Raw genomic sequence first — 17,951 nt, 5'->3', positions numbered from 1 at the left:
AGTGTAGTGATTATACAATTTTTTATTAATGTAGCAAAATGATGCTTTTCTCTTTTAACAATGAATTCGTCTTATCAGTACGGATGCTCACATCGAGCATAAAAAAGGGCACGCATATTGCAGCACCAATGACACCAGACCAATAGTGTCCCCACCAAAGTTCAAATCAAACCTACGCCCTTGGATATTATGCTATACTTCAGTTTTTGAAACAGATTAAATTGTATAACAGAATTTTTTTTTTTTTTTTGGGGCGGTAATGCTGACCTAACGTTTTTGCTATCTGCCATAAAAATTTAAAGAAGAAGAAGAACTTATTTTTTTTACTTTTCATTTCAAAGTTTTCAAAAAAGCAGAGATTCTGGTTTAAAGTAAAAATGAAAAGAAAGAACAGAAAGGAAACAAAGCAGAAACGTACAATTGAACATATGCCATCCATAACAGTTTTCTTTCAGAAAAAGAAACAATATAAAAGAATGAGAAAGAAAATTAAAATTAAATTAAAAACACAGGGGTTTACTTAAAGTAATATTGCTATCAGGTCTGACAACTTTAAGGCCTTGTTGTTCCTCAGTAACTTAATCGAGGCATGAAAACTTTTAATATAATTTTTGAATGCTTGAAAATTTGGAGAAACTTTAAAGAATCTGCACTTGTGGATAAAGAATTTCCCCAAATTGAAAATTATATTACATAAAAATTCAAATTTTTAATCATGAAAAGTAATGCCCCTTTTAACTCCTTTATATTCAAAATTAGGAATCACATTTTTCGTTGATAACCAATCATAAATCTTGTCCCAAAAGGACTTAACCACACAACAATTGTAAAAAAAAGATGTTCTCGTGTTTCTAGATGAAGAAGAACTTAACAGGATCCCAGTCGTCTTTCAATTGTTGCAGTGACTTCAGAAGTCCACTGGAGGGCAGCACTTGTCTAAACCTCGGCTTGGTAACGCGTCACCACTTCCCGGACCTCACTGTCAGCTCACGTTGCTGCTGACGTCAGAGGTTCCCAGCTCTGAGCAGAAACTCGCCTGTTTTGCAGAGTGTGTTGAGACAAGAGGCGCGCGGGTCGGTGGAAACTTTCTCCTGCATGATCCCATCGGGTCCCCGGTGCAGCCCACCCCAAGCCCCCCATCATTAAACGCGGCGACCCACTCTGGATTACTCACCTTGGAGAAAAAGCGGAGCTTTTTGAAGCAAAAGTGCGTCTGGATCGCTGTTATTTCTGCTCAGCGCAGTTTCCGGATATTTGTGCTTACTGTTTTTGGGAATTTTTTTCAATGTTTATCTTTTAAATTACAAACAAAACCAAAAAAGAAAAAAAAAAACTTTGTCGTATCCTACCGCAACAGCCATAACATGGACACATTTAGACAAGGTGAGAGTTTTGTTTTGCTTTTGATCACTTCTTTATTCTTCCTTATTTAGTTAAATTAACCACCTGAACACTTGGAATTATTTGAAGTTATTCTTTGTGATCAATGCTGTTGGATGAATGTTTGCACTGGCAGCAAACTTCCAAAGCAGCTCTTCTTGTGAGTGGAAACTATTGGACTCCATTTGCTTTCAATGCAATTGTTTGAGTGAGTGAGTTTGAATCGAGACAAGCCCACAATGATGCTTCACAGACTAAACAGTGTTTTTGTTTGTTTGGTTTGCTAAAAAAAAACGTGTACCTCTCTGCACAAATATCCCATCTGCCTTCAATGGCATTACTCTGTTGGCTGCAGATCCTTCTGAGCTTCATTCTGCTCCCCTTTCCTGTTTCATTGTCACTTCCAAGAAGTCTTGATTCAGCATCCTGACAGTGTTGGGGAGTCTGGAAAAACATGGAGCATGACTAAAACAAGTGTATTGAAAAACAGCTGTATTTGCAGACTTGATTTCCTTTGCAATTGTCCAGAAGTTGCACCCAGCTTTGAGTCAGACCCTTCATCCATTCATGCATATTTAATACCATGCAAATATCTACTTGTTTGTCCGGAGGAGGATTAGGGCCACTGAAAAAATTAAAAAAGCTTGACAGGTTTTTAAAATTTATTTCATTATAATGTGAGGGGAAAAACAACAGAATTCTGACTTTTTTTTCTCAAAATTCTGACTTGAATCTCAGAATTCTGACTTTAATCTCAGAATTCTGACTTTTTCCTCAGCATTCTGATTTTAATCTCAGCATTCTGACTTTAATCTCAGAATCCTGACTTTAATCTCAGAATTCTGACTTTAATCTCAGAATCCTGACTTTAATCTCAGAATCCTGACTTTAATCTCAGAATACTGACTTTTTCCTCAGCATTCTGATTTTAATCTCAGCATTCTGACTTTTTCCTCAGCATTCTAATTTTAATCTCAGCATTCTAATTTTAATCTCAGCATTCTGACTTTAATCTCAGCATTCTGACTTTAATCTCAGAATTCTGACTTTAATCTCAGAATTCTGACTTTAATCTCAGAATTCTGACTTTAATCTCACAATTCTGACTTTAATCTCAGAATTCTGACTTTTTTTCTCACAATTCTGACTTTTTTTTTATCAGAATTCTGGCTGAAGTCTGAAAGCTAAGAAACACGTTAGCATCAACCTGTAGCCATGTCTGTTTTAGAGACTAGTTCTCTTATTTTAATCACCTTCTGCTCCTCCATTAATGAAATAGTATCACCAGGGACCCCTCAGACATGTAAAAAGTCACCTAATTTCATCATTTTCCACCAATGTGTTACTGACCGTCTCAAACAACTCATATTTTTGTCAGTGAAGCTGAGTGCTCCAACATCTCTTCCTTCATAGTGCCCATCGACAGTAAGATCCAGAACTCTGAGATTAAAGTCAGAAATCTGAGATTAAAGTCAGAATTCTGACTTTTTCCCCATATTTAACTGAAATAATATTTAAAAATCAGTTAACTTTTTTTTTTCCAGTGGCCCTAATCCTCTTCCGTATGTTTGAGTTAATTAATCTGGACATTCCTTTTTTGTTGGACTGAAAGCATGTACTTTGTTCAAAGAGCATTTATCACATGTTTTTATAGTTTATTCCTATTTGGCATAACTCTTATTAATCAGAAGGTAATGCCTCAAAAGACAACCTTAGAATAGCATCCATCAGCCTGATTAGTGCATAGAGATCACAGTTCATCTGGAAAATTACAGTGCTTAGATTTTTTGTTGTTTTTTTTACTGGAAAGAAGGAAATTTAAAGTTATAAAGTTTTTAATCCAGAAGTGCTAGTTCATTTAGCCCAGCCTGAGGCAATTAATCCCAGACGTGACACTTTATTAAAGAATAAAAATCAGTCTGATAAAATGAATCTATAGAATCTATTCAATGGGTGAATTTATCATGCTTCTTGCTCACAAACAGCCCTAAAGCTGTAGCTACTTTCTAATGGACAATCCTGTCAGATATAAATTCTGTGCCTCTGTCAAAAAAACTAAACAAGCAAACAAAAAAAACAATTTGGGGATCAGATGAAAGGACAAATCCCTCTGTTGATCACTACAAATAGAGGTGTAGGAAGTTAATAGGTTTGTTTTGATGGGTGCTAGAATCCAGAGACGCCTCTGACAGAAGGGTGTAGAACTGATCTTTGTGTTTTATGTTTTAACTTGGTGCGAATGTTGATGAGTAATGGAAAGAGTTGGTTAGGAATGTGTTTTTTTTTCTTTCTAAAGCAGAGAGCATGGAGAGCTGTTTCAGTAGAGTCCGTATTAAAAAAAAAAAGATCTGTTTAGTAAAGATTTTCTTTTTAACAGAGAGGAATAACAGTCAATGTAACATGATATGTTATGCTGCGTGTTGATTTGCTAGATACCCACAGAGCAGAGGCCTGTGGTCAAAGTTTACTGTGAATCATATGGAGAGAATGTTTATGTCCTCGTAAAAACTCACTTAAACGGTTACTTAAAGGGTTTAGTGCAAAAGACAAAGAAGAAAACATTTCCTCTCGGTTTTTATAAAAGGCATCCCTCTCTATTGGTTTGATTGTTAATTATCAGACAGATACTGTAAATAACTAATAGAAAGATTCAGTATAACAGATGTTTTCATGTGCATTGCCTTGTGAAGCAGGGCTGCAAATAACTCTTATTTTGGAAATTTCTTAAATTAATCAATAAATAATTGGATAGCCAAAGGTTTCTTAAAGATTTATTTACAAAAGTAAACCAAGTGAAACTAAAACTTTTCCACTTGAGAAGTTCTGGATAGAGCATATAGACAAACAAACATTTTTTTTTCATCTTATCCCCCCATAGGGCATTCAGTGAAATACTTTTAAAATCAAAGTTTCAAGCTACGACTGTTATTGGAGGGTAAGACAAGACCTTATTACTTTTGTAACATTTAAAAAAAATGTATATTTTGATGACAAAAATCAAGGTCAATGTAAAAATAAACAGTCCCTCGCCTTAATATATTAAGAAAAAGAACTAACGTTATTCTATCAGAAATTCATGAAAAACTGAGTCAAACACTTTTTTTGTTGCATAAGCTTAGGATATTAATGCTGATACATCCACTTATGTTTACTTTTTAACTTGGCTTAATCACTTTTCATTTAGCTTTTTAACTTTTTGCATTAGCTGGTTATTATCATCCAAGGACTCATTCAGTTCAATAAATGCCAAAGTGGCGTGCACTGCCAGGTAGTATTTTAGCTGTATGGCTTCATTTGTAAGGCATATTGAAGTGACCAAAAACAGTAAGTTGCCCTATAAAGCGTTAAATGCAAAATCTTTAATACATTTTTTACAATTTTGATATAACTACTGCTCTAAGTGGGTCGTTCTGTCAGCCAAAAGCATATTTTAGAGTCTATATACTTCAGTTAAGGATTAATCGATTGCTAAATTAGTTGATGATTATTTCAATAATCGATTAATCACGATTCATCCGATTAATTGTTTCAGCTGCAGTTGACTTTTTCTTTACATCCACAAATATCAGTGCATTTTGTTTGGATTTAAACAGGACATACCAACACCAACATACATCATTGCATCATTTTGAAATAGAGATAAAATAGATGCTTTAAAACAAATGGCCCATAATTTTTTCTTCTTAATCTCCAAATTCTGACTTTAATCTCAGCATTCTGACTAATATCTGAATTCTGACTTTAATCTCAGAATTCTGACTTTAATCTCAGAATTTTGACTTTAATCTCAGAATTCTGACTTTAATCTCAGAATTCTAACTTTAATCGCAGCATTCTGACTTTAATCTCAGAATTCAGAATTTTAATCTCAGCATTCTGACTTTAATCTCAGAATTCAGAATTTTAATCTCAGCATTCTGACTTTAATCTCAGAATTTTGACTTTAATCTCAGCATTCTGACTTTAATCGCAGCATTCTGTCTTTAATCTCAGAATTCTGACTTTAATCGCAGCATTCTGAATTTTAATCTCAGAATTCTGACTTTAATCGCAGCATTCTGACTTTAATCTCAGAATTCAGAATTTTAATCTCAGCATTCTGACTTTAATCTCAGAATTTTGACTTTAATCTCAGCATTCTGACTTTAATCGCAGCATTCTGTCTTTAATCTCAGAATTCTGACTTTAATCGCAGCATTCTGAATTTTAATCTCAGAATTCTGACTTTAATCTCAGAATTTTGACTTTAATCTCAGCATTCTGACTTTAATCTCAGAATTCTGACTTTAATCTCAGAATTCTGACTTTAATTGCAGCATTCTGACTTTAATCTCAGAATTCAGAATTTTAATCTCAGCATTCTGACTTTAATCGCAGCATTCTGTCTTTAATCTCAGAATTCTGAATTTTAATCTCAGCATTCTGAATTTTAATCTCAGCATTCTGAGTTTAATCTCAGCATTCTGACTTTAATCTCAGAATTCTGACTTTAATCTCAGAATTCTGACTTTAATCGCAGCATTCTGACTTTAATCTCAGAATTCAGAATTTTAATCTCAGCATTCTGACTTTAATCGCAGCATTCTGTCTTTAATCTCAGAATTCTGAATTTTAATCGCAGCATTCTGAATTTTAATCTCAGCATTCTGACTTTAATCTCAGCATTCTGACTTTAATCTCAGCATTCTGACTTTAATCTCAGGATTTTGACTTAAATATCAGTAGCTGGAAGACTTTAATGTCATCAGTAGCAGCCAACAGGTTTTATCTTGGTGCCTGGTATATAAATCCTTCCGTTCTTCCACTCGCCCACTTGCAGAATGATGCTGATTCTGTTTCATTCTCTGGTCAGTTTGATGTCCTTTTTAAGTCGGATGTTTTGTTTCTTGTAGAACGGGACATTTTGTATGTCGTCCTGTCAGTAGATTCTCCCACCTGAGTCGTAGAGCTCTGCAGCTCCTTCTTGTATATCTCTGCAGGTCCTGTTAGTATATCTCTTCAGGTGCTACTCTCTGTTAACAGGTTTCATTAAGGATAGAGTAAAGGGATTTAAATGTTGACTGCATGTCTAATTAGTATTGGTTTGTGAAAAAAGAAACTATGAATTGTTTTCCTTTTCCTTCAGTTTTCTGTAGGGCTTGTTGGCTTTTTCTGCCAATTCTCTGTATTTTGCATTGAAGTAACAGTTTTATTTTGTCCTAGTGGTTAGGGCATAGGGCTTTGAATCCTGAGGTTGTGAGTTCGATCCCCCACTCCCACAGACTGCCACTCTGGGTCCTTGAGCAAGACCCTTAACCCCACACTGCTCCCCGGGCGCCCCACAATGGCAGCCCACTGCTCCCCGAGGGGATGGGTTAAATGCAGAGAAGTAATTTCCCTCTGGGATTATTAGAGTATATAAAATACAAAAAAAAAATAAAAATAAAAAAACGCATCGCTGTATCTAAAGAAACAGCCATGAAATCATATTCATTGCGCAGCTACTGATTAGGTAGAAGGATTTCAGTGCCTTTGAGGTTTTATGATGAATATAGAACTGGTTTAACTCTTGTTCCTCAAACGTTTTGATTCTCACTGGAGATCTTTCTTGCATCATTATGTTTTCACCAAATGAATGAAATCACCTGATTAGGGTTGTGGATCATTTAAAAAAAATGTTTTAATCAAAAGTGTTAAATAAGCTTCATCCCGTTTAATTCAGGATGGGGCCATAGCAAATAAGCAGTGATTGCATACATGAAAACAATCTTTGCACCCAAATGGCTCTGAATATTACAAAGATTTGTAACTGCTATGTACAGCTATGTTAAAGTATTTCCTGTAAAATGGTTTCTGGCATTATCATATGGTACGTATGTCATGTGTGTGAAGTCTGAAAAAATAGTAAATGGAATCAAACTTAAAGCGAGCCAACAGTCCAAGTGAAAGGCTTTGTGCTCTGGAGAGTCAGTCTGGGTCTCCTTTCTTTATCTGTGAAAGGGCAGCGAGGTTCCAGCGAGGTCTGCATTTCAGAAACTTAGAGGAAGTTGTCTCGATTTAGCTTTGTCTGCAAGGCCTGTCTGACCATTAGAACAATACCATCAGCAGCAAATGGAACCCCAAGGCTGCAAGGACAGCCGGATAGACTACATACACTCTGGGTCATACAATAACACAGCGGGCAAGCATGTCTTAAAAATACAGCAGCGGGACAGCAGTTGTTCAGACAGATGAGGGGATTTTTTTTTTCCAACACTGCGCTGCAGGACCAAGTTCATCTTTATGGTTCGTACACCCAAAGTTTTCCTTGTTTATTTCTGAAGCGAAGCTCCGTTCAAACATTTCGATTGATGCAACGGCTTCAAGTCTACGAGCTGCGTCTCTGCTTTGCTTGGCTGCATTTGGGTGGAGAAACACAATGAGTGAATGTGCTTGTAAAAGCACATCGCCTCATAATGGAAAAGACAGCTTACTTTACGGATTGCACTGATTTCCCTTAGCTGCACAGTTTTACTATAAAGGGAGTTGGTGGGCTGTGTACAATTGTACATTTGGTCATTTTCAGCTGATAGTAATTGTCGATCTCATAGCATAGATTTTCCTATTTTCTTTTAAAGCACTTGTCATTTAACAGACAGCATTTTGTAGCTGCTGCAGATCTGTTGGCTGCACATCTATGATGGGAATCTCCTGTTCCACCATGTCCCAAAGGTGCTCTGGAGATTGAAAGTCGGTGAAATCCTTCTAATGAAACTAGTCAGCGATAAATCAGGTTTTGTAAGCTTGTGCTGTTTGAAGTGGGCTTTAGAAGATGGGAACACTGGTTGTAACGGGATAGCCATGTTCAGAGTCCAGGGACAGCACTTGGGTAGGCTGTGGCATCTAAATAATAGGGATGTCCTGATTGCAGCTTCAAAAATTGGCCAATAGCAATATTGACCGATATATCTGCAGGAATTATACCAGCTTTCATTACTTATTTTATGCTGTAGAGTGTTAGAAAAGAGTTAATTAAGTAATATTATTAGCGCTGCAACTAAGTTATTATTTTGCAAATCAATTAAGTTGTTGATTTCTTTCAATTATCCTTAAAGAAGACATTTTTACATAATTAAACCAGATGAAACTTATACGTTTCCACTTGAGGAGCCCTGGATAGAGCGTATTGTTTTATTATATTTAGCATATTTTCTTTCCTAAAAGCAAAATGTTTACATATTATTTTTACAATTTTGGTATAATTACTGCTCTTAGTGGGTTGCTCTGTCAGCTAAAGGCATTAATTACAGTGTCTATGTTCCAGTTAATGATTAATTACTAAACTAGTTGACAATAATTTAAATATTCGATTAATCACGATTAATTGTTTCAGCCCTAAATGTTACTTAAATGGGGAACAAAAATCAGCAACAGGACATAGGAAAACAACTGACTCTTAAAGTTAACCGATGAGTTACAGAAACCTTTAGGAGAAGGCTGATAAAATCTGATATTAGTTTTTTGTGTAATGATAGCCGATATTAATTTCAGATTGGGAAATCCGTGCTAAATAATGGATAAGTTAATAAGGAGCCTAAAATACTCCAAGAAAATATCCCTTAAACAGTTATAAGACCAAAACCAGCAGTCTGTCTATTTTAGCAGGCATATTGGACATAAGCGTTCATGAGGTATAATGCAAAGTTTTTCCACTTATCTGTCATCCAACTCTGGTAAGCTGGTTTGAATTTTAGACTTAGTTGGTGTTGTTTTCCATACCTTAGCTGTAGTGAGAGCTGCTGTTTTCTTTCTATCATTTTGAACCAATCTTGCTCTAATAACAATACTGTTTTGTTCACACAACTCCTGCTCACTGCGTATAGATTATCATTCAGACTGCACCCAATAAACGTAACCAAACATTCAACAGGTATCTATACCTTTAAATTGTAGGTTTTAGTTTTTTTAAGTTTTTGCGTTTCAACATGCTCGGGTTATTTCATTTACAGCTGAAATAAAAGGTATGAGCCTACAAATAAAGACTCCTTAATAGAAAGCTGACTCCTCTTGTGTTTTGGGTCCCAGTGTGAGGGCTTTGGCCTTTTTATTGTTATATGTACAAATAAATCAAAGCTTTCCAAAAAAAAACAATCTCAGTTATGCTAATGCATATAAACACTTGGGGTTATTAGTAAGTGAAAAAACACTCAGTATTGTCTTACTTCCCAGAATCAACCAGCATAAACCTTCTGACTCATGTGGGGAAGCCGCATGCAGTCAGCCCATCCCAACAACCCCCCCTTCCACCCACTGCTGACCTTTTTGAAAAGAGTAAGTCACTTAAATAGCCATGGTTTACTAATCAGCCTTTACATCCTGCGTGTTGTGCGTTTCAGCTGCTGAGGTGTTTTGTCGAGCAACATTACCTCAAACCTGCAGATTCCTTATCCTACCTTCTCACATTTTTGCTGTCGTTTTAACTGTTTCAGTTAGATGTTAGTCCACTGTACCTCACTGAAGAAACATTGGATTGCTAATATCAAGAAATCTCCTCATTAACTTTCCTGTGTCAGAAGGTAATGTTTCCTTATTTGGCTGTACACCGTTGATACTCAACAAAGGTCACTATTCTCCATCATTCTACGCAGAAACGGGAAGAAAAACTACCATGGTGCACGATAATGCAGAGAGCAGTCTTTATTTTCAACCCTTTTGAAAAGATTGCATTGTTGATGCACTTCAGTAAACACTGAGCACGCTCGCATGTGACGTCATTGCATCCTCTGCTGTGCAGGCGGGACAATTTAAGGTATAATAGAGGATGTTTTTCTGGGTGGATCATCAAATAAGTGGTTCTCCTAATTGTCAATCATTCTGGTGATATGTTTACGTTAGGCCGTCCTACATGCTTTCCCCCATTTTCACTTACCTGTGGTGAGTCTGACATAGTGGAAAAATAGAAAATCTATTAAAAGGTTAAGCTTGTATGAGCGATGCAAACAACAAATTTTAAACAGAGTGTGCAGGAGGAGAAATGGGCTCGTGCATGGATGAAATTTTGATTTCTAAAAAGGGAGGGAAGCAAGTATTTTTGAATATAACTAACTTCAGTGTGTTTGACTATCCAATCACAGACCCGATTCAGTGGTGCATCAGGTATTTGTAAAGTGAGCTTCTCAGGAGTGACAGCAGAGACAGCCAATCAGGAGCTTGTGGGCGGTCTAGACTTAGGGAAGCAGGCTTCAGCTTGAGCTGCGGCTTTCCGCTTGGTCCTGCTCGACGAATGTCTGTGTACTGTAGCGTAACATTGTTTTTGTTCAGTAAAACATGCAGGGGACAAAAACTGATGTTTGAAAAAGTGTACAAAGTGTAGGGGACATTTTATGAAGGGGACATTTTATGAAGTTTTTTTTTAATGGCCAAATTCTTCTGACTTGTCGGTTAGTGAAATGTTTACTGGCCTTCTTTAAGCCAGAAAACAGACAATGTGCAGCAATAGGTGCAGGAGGGGCATCGTCCTTCTAAGTCCAGTGCACCTGAGAAAAAATCTGTCCAGATTTTTAACAAAAGGGCTTTAAACCCTTGTTTCTGAGATAAAATGTAGTTTTTTAAGCCAACATGTGTGCATATTTTTCTAGACCAACTATTGCCCATTGCCTGTAGGCTCCAATCCAATCTTTGGATCTTTGCTTGGTAGTGGAAGCCCTATGAGCCTCATAGTGTTCGTGTGCTTGACCTCAGCCAAGTTTATTATTCCAGGAGTCCACAACACTGATGTCAGATATGAGGCTATACTCCTTAGACAGCTGGAGAGCAGTCTAAAGAAACAAGGGGGGTTCCCTTGGAAACCAAGGCCATCATTACAGTGTTTGCTTGGTTGGAAGGTGATGTAAGAGAGCAGAAAGAGCTCAGTGTGTGCTGACAGGCGCATATATGCTGAGTCTGACCCACATAGTCCTGACGCTGATCTCCTTTTACTCATTGAAACAAAAAGCAAAATTGTAGCGTGGAATTTCAAGAGTTAGGCTCCACTTTTTGTGGCTTTGTGTGAAGTTCATTATAAATTTTTGGTGTCTCATGCTATGACAGGAGGGGTGAGCCCTTATCCTATTGGGTGATTGCCCACTTGCGTGGAGAACTGGGCTAGTGATCAGTGGGTACCTCCAGCTCGGCATCTTGCTGTGCAGAGGGCCAAAGCAGATGGACCATCTGGTGATTGGCAGTAAGAGGACAGAGGCCAGTCTGTGTGTGTGTGTGCATGGCAAGGACGGACTGGGCGGGATGGTTTTGGAAGACCACCTGTCAGGTTTTTTCATGTCTCTCATATGTGACAAGCAGCATAAGGCAAACAATGGGATCCTAATTTAGATTGTTCCTATGAAAACATCAGAAAATATCTTCTTTCTATTAGAACTGGACCAGTTCATGGACCATCTGATAGTGGTAGAACACCATTATCAGACTGTGTATAAATTTTCTGTGTTATCTCATATCTAGCTCCAATCCAAAGTCTTTTTTTTTTACTCTTGTTTACACATGTAGAGTTTTAACTCTCAATCAATGTACCCAGTTGTGATTCTGTGTTGCATCTATCCTCGACACTCAGCCCATAAATTAATTTTGGACTCATTTGAATTTTTCCCATGAAATGTTTTTCTAACCAACTCAAGAAGAGTAAGTGTTTATTGCTCCACTGAAAAGCAGGGAGATTTTTATGCCCTTAACGTCAGAGGAAAGGGACATTTGCTGTGCACAGATTTTGAACATTTAAAAGCACAACAGTAGGAAGCTAATGTGTTTCTAAAAACTGCTCTTACTAACTGAAGAATCTTCTGTTACATTTCACATGTAATTTGTCTGCTTCACACATTAGATGACACATAGATTTATTTTCCCCCCTTGGTCCAGACCTTTTGTGCAGATGTCAGCAAAGATCATCAAACTCTGTCTAAACAGACTCTGGTTCGTTTTGCTTCAGGTACGAAAACAAACAGGCCTCGTTCGGCCCAAATTCAGAGAGCATAAGTCCCTTTGGACTTAGCAAGAGACTGTAGTGATAAAAGTGGTATTAAAGTCACAGCTGCTCTGCTGTCTGTAGCTTAGCAACGCTACTACTAGCAAGAGGTGGACGTATCCTCTGACAGTATCATTACTTTAAGAAAAATAAAATTCTCAAAATATACATTGAATGAGCTGCATTGACTCTGTTAATGTTTTTGTAGTTGTTATAACTGCATAAAAATGTAAAAAAAAAAGAGGTGCTGCCTGCAGGAACTCCGTGGTAGTTAACCCTATTTCCAGGTCTATGCACTGGACACAGCCATAGTCACTTCTGACCAGTTGAAACAAAGACTGTCACCCTTTTGGCTTTGTTGTTCTTCATAGGTCACTTTCAAAGAGTGCATTTTGAATGAATATGAATCGGATCGGATAAAAAGAAAAAAAATCACTTTTGGTCCAGACCAAACAAGCATACCAAAGAACATTTCTGCCGTGAATACACCCTTTAGTATTGATCTGATTTGATCAGGACCTATAAGTATTGTTATGGCTGTTAAAAAAAAAAAAAATAGAAAAAAAAAGCGTTTCTTTAAAAGCTTAACAAGCTGGTAAATTAAAATCATGATATGTTGGGGAAAAAAATAGAAAAAAGAAATCTAAAATTAAAAGAAAAATATATGTACCTCTTTTTTTTACTTCATACATTTTTCTAAATGGTAATGGCATATGGCCTTTATTTATATAGCGCTTTTTCAAGTCAGAGGACTGGACCAAAGTGCTTTACACTACATTCAGTAATTGACCCATTCACGCACACTCACAGGCTTATGCTGACAAGCTACATTGTAGCCACAGCTGCCCTGGGGTTCACTGACAGACGCGAGGATGCCATACAGTGGTACCACCTGGCCCCCAACCTGCGACGTCACTGTCGCCCTAAAATATCAAAAATGATATCAAACATAAAAAATGAAGGGATGCTAACATTAGCTCAACTTGCTATCATCGCTACCTTCTCTACCCCAAAAGGAGTGAATCCAACAATTAGGGGCTCGCCATCAGGCAGTCCACCACATTACATGAGGAAGTAGAAAACACAGCTGTTTACAACTTTATCAATGGCTCTTCACACTGTTCGAGAGCAACAGTCATTTCTTTCCTAGGGTTTTTCCACAATCTGTTGATAGTGGTGTATTTATGAGCTAAATCATATCATGCCTCTACAACAGGGGTCTTCAACATTTTCCAGGCAAGGACCCCCAAACTGTTGGCGAGATGTAGCGGTGACCCCCTAATTATATATATATATATTGTATGAAATTGGTCAAACTGGTCCTATTACAGATGGAGACATGTAACAAAAGTAATTTCGCCCCCTGGGATTGTTAAAGTATGTCTGATTCTGATTCCTCGTTGATGGGACAGGTGTTGTGAATGAAACGGTGCCCAGCTTGAAAGAGCTCCTGTGTGTCGCTGAATGTTTGCATTGATGACAGCATGTTGAATTCATGTTAATGTGTATTTAAAGACATTTCAATTAGTGGAAAAAATTGCAGGTCTAATCAACCAAAACTTTCACGACCCCCATGCAATACCTCCGTGGACCCCCTAGGGGTCACGGACCCCCCTGTTGAAGACCTCCACTCTAGAAGTTTACATTTGCGAACCCTCACCCGCAGAAGCTGCTGCTCACTCGCCATGTTTCCAACTCGAACCTGTCTGCATAGTTACAAATTTTCCTTGTCACAGACCTCACAGACGCATCAAGCATAAACCAAAGTTCAAATGTTACTGAATGTGTACCATTTTACCAATGTGACTGGGAAACGATTGGTAACCCAACCATGGCAAAACTGCTAATGTTGCTAATGCTACATCCACATAAACATGCATAGACACAAGTCAAAATCTTGTGTGTAACCTTGTAAGGTAAAAAAAAAGGGTGTCAAAAGCATGTCAAAGTAATAAACCAGGTTATGACTCCTTTATTTGTTTTGCGAAATGCTAATTCAAAGTTTTAAGGCTTTGTGACATACTGAAGCAGAAGTTTTTGGTTCGTAGTGTCTGACTTTGGGTTAATTCACCTCTTTTCAACGAATAGAACAAACGTCTGCCCATGCATTTCTGAACGCCCCCCACAAGTTCTGTTTTATGCCCTTAAATAAGTCCTTTAATAGCCATGGACATAAGCCATGACTTATCAGTTAATTTATCTTTATATGGAAGTATTTCTCCCATTTGGGGAGATTACCATGCTAAAGTGTTGTATAAAAGTCACTGTTAATTTCTGTTTATTTCTGAGTCCTGTTGGAGTTAGCTGAGGGGCATAACCTTTATGCCCTTATGTCTAACCACAATTGCCAAATAACTTCCTACTGGTAGATTTGATTTATTGGAGTCACTAACCTTATTACCATTACTTAAAATCGTCATATAAATTTCCAAAATAATTTTCTGCCAAAGAAAGTTTTGTGCAAAATGACCAAAGCTGTAAAAATAAGGCAAAGAGTTGAAATGTATGCATTCCATTTGTTCACTAAAAGGTTTAAAACAAGTCTGGAATGTCATGTTGTATTCTGCTAGGAAAAAAATTTGAATGCAAAATTAAGTAAACTTTAGAAATATTTGCATTACTTGAAGGGTGTAAAAATACCTTTTGAGTGATAGCTGCATTGTTTACTCGTCGTGAATGCAGCACAAAACACGAGAACAACACGCTGTGTATAAGACATGCTGTGACTAATGTGAAACTACGCCATGCTGTCTTCTGGCCATTGTACGCCTTTTTGGTATATTAAGAAAATTAACCTTTTTGAAGGTCAATACTTTTTACACTAATATTCCAATACTTTATAATCCTGCTTCAGATTAAAAGAATCTGAAATAGTAGCCAGAGAATTGTAAAACAGTGCTCCCCTCCCCCACCTGGTGCTGTGTCCATCAGTTTAAGCTAAAAGACTCACTATACTCTTCTAGTGACTGAGGAAAAGACAAATGCAGCTGTTTGAAAATACCTCTGGTATTGAACAGCCATCATTAGGGTGTTTCTTTAGGAGCTTAAAAATTAACTTTGCATCATATGAGAATCTTCTCTGTTGATTAGTTCAATCTGGGATGGGTAACGAGCTAATGACAGCAAAACGGTGAATTGTTGATTGCAATCTAGTAGAATCATTATTATTCATTTACATTGTTTAACATTGGGTGGAGAAACATAACTATTTCACAGTAAAGACATTGACACTGTGACTAAAACAAAAGGGAAAGGTGGCTGTAATCCAGTGTGTTAAAACCACCAGGTAATGTCCTGGTTGTCCACCAAACTGGTTCCACTGCTTAACTGGTGCTGGAGCTCACCGTACACTACTTCTTTGTCTTTCGACCATGATAAACTCTGGCTTTGGAGCCTTACTTTGCTGATGGGCCAGAGCAGATAGTCAGCACTGTAACTGTGGGTCTTTATTTATACTACCTGTATGTGGTATTAAAGTATTTCAAAATACCATTTTCCAGCTCCCACTGCAGGGGTGAGGAATCATCTGTTTGTGATGGCAAAAACGTTGATAAATTAAATCAATGGGATATTGTGAGATGAGTGGAAAAGCACACCAGTTCTTTTACAGAACAGTTCTGGTTGAGAAATTGAACCATTTTGGTTAAAAAGCTCAATCAGAACCTTGTTTTCTGTCAGTCAGCCCATTTCAGTCTAGGATAAAGCATTTGTCTGAATACATTTTCATTCTATTTAAAGAATTTAACCTTAAAAGTAGAAGATTCCCTACAGTATTCAATCTTAGTCCTACGTAAGATTTCCTAAATGCAATAAAAGGGCATATTTAAATTGACCTCAGGTGGATATTGCTCTTTGAAATTTCTTAGAAAGCCTTTTTTGGTGAGGTGATCAATGCTGTAGTATATAACATACCAGCTCATGACGACAGTCTCCACTACAGTAAGCTGATATGTAGAAGTGTTGCAGTGCAGCCACTGTTTGTAAGTTTCTGTTCCTGTTTTTCAATTCCTGCACTCAAATAACATACAAATAATTCTAAAAGTAGTTGAGTGAAAAACACCATATATGTAGGAAACCGCTGATAGGATCAATTAGGAAAGTCTGAATTACATCACTGGGTAAAATCTTCCTCTTACACTTTGTGATGCCTTTTTTTAGGTTACTAAATGAATGCATGGAATATGGGCTGACTTTGTTTTTAAGCTTATGGTCTTAACCTGAGGCAGGCTTTTCTTAAAAAGCTCCTCGCCTTTAATGTCTGCGTCATGGGATCTCAGCGGCATATGGCTCTATCATTAAACTAGAGGTATTCCCTCAAAGAGGTTATAAAAGTACTTTCATTAATAGCCTGCATCAAATGCAGCCCTTGGCTGCTGTGTTGTTTTATTATTGTTTTATAAAAGGATATGCCAATCTCAGGGGTAACAGGGTAGAGAAAATATAAAATAAATAACACAAGCATGGAGAGCCATTTAGGAAATAAAACCTTTGTGTTGGTACTACCACCTGCATCCTGTTTAGCCATTGTTATTTTCTTTGTGTGTAATCACAGAAAATATTATGCAGTGAGCTGAAGGAGAAGTGACAGAGTGCATGGGATGTTGAAAACCTGTCGTTTTCTGTCTTGTGTTTTTCTCTCAGGGTGAAGTCTTCGTATTTGGAGAGAGGTTGAGCTCTGTGCTCGAGTTCAACAGGGCCACTTCCTGATGATGACAGTAAACATGGGTGAGTTGGTTTAGAAAGCAGACTGCTGTATGTGTTCATATAGAAACGTCCATACAGATAACGCGACCATCCTTAACACTTCCTGTGGCGAAGAACAGCAGAAGTAAGCTAATTGTCTTTAAAAAATGGATGTGTACACATGAAGAACTATGTTTATAATTTTGTGGTTTTACATCTTTATCATTTTATACCCACCAGATGAGAAGGCTGATGATTTTTATAAAATTTCCTGGAAGATATCTGGTTCATAACCTTTAACAGTTGTTTTTCATATTGATTCATTGAATATTTTGATGTCATCCTAAAGCAGTCACACTTTTTTCTTCCATAGATGACGGTCTCCCGAATGGACCCGGACAGCACAGGAACACACCAGGTAAACTATATGATGTAAAGCATCTTGAACATTAAAGGATTACTTCAGATTACTTCAGAGCGAAGCATGAAAACTGAATGCTGCCTCCTTTTGTGTTCCTCTGGTCCTGAAAACTAGGGGTGTCCCAGTACAACTTTTTCCTTCGCAATTCCGATATTGACGCTTTGAATAATGACAGATACCGACCTGATTTGATATTAGCATGAATCATTAAAGTCGTAGGGAAGTCATATTTAAATGTCAAATCATTCTGGCTTAAACATGTATATGAATGTACTCTTTATCAGACTAGATTGTCGCAAAATTTAGAAAATTTATATAAAAAAAAAAAAATCTTTTCCTAAAATATGTGTTTTTTTTTTCCGTTATTTTATGCAGACCAGTTAGTTATATATCAGCTTGTACACCTAAATTCGGCCAATCATATATCAATGGTCTTCTGTCAATCAAATTTTTTTCATCATAGCATCTTGATTCATATCTCGCAGCTAATAAACG

At 37.2% G+C, this 17,951-nt stretch overlaps 1 protein-coding gene across 1 annotated transcript in view; it reads left to right on the top strand.

Annotated features, from left to right (window-relative positions):
- The first annotated feature begins 1,013 nt into the window (after positions 1 to 1,013).
- Positions 1,014 to 17,951, top strand: part of map3k22 (mitogen-activated protein kinase kinase kinase 22) — a 51,683-nt gene continuing 34,745 nt past the window's right edge. Inside the window, exons 1-3 of the mRNA XM_038293729.1 lie at positions 1,014 to 1,383; positions 16,994 to 17,077; positions 17,409 to 17,453. Of these exons, the coding sequence (XP_038149657.1) occupies positions 17,059 to 17,077; positions 17,409 to 17,453 (64 nt within the window). The 5' untranslated portion in view covers positions 1,014 to 1,383; positions 16,994 to 17,058. The remainder of the gene's footprint in view (positions 1,384 to 16,993; positions 17,078 to 17,408; positions 17,454 to 17,951) is intronic.

The sequence above is a fragment of the Cyprinodon tularosa genome, unplaced genomic scaffold (assembly GCF_016077235.1).
Source record: "Cyprinodon tularosa strain WSP-4 unplaced genomic scaffold, ASM1607723v1 ctg33, whole genome shotgun sequence".
In the NCBI taxonomy this organism is placed as follows: domain Eukaryota; kingdom Metazoa; phylum Chordata; class Actinopteri; order Cyprinodontiformes; family Cyprinodontidae; genus Cyprinodon; species Cyprinodon tularosa.
Note: the sequence above shows the minus strand (reverse complement) of the source record. Positions and strands in the feature narration are given on the sequence as shown.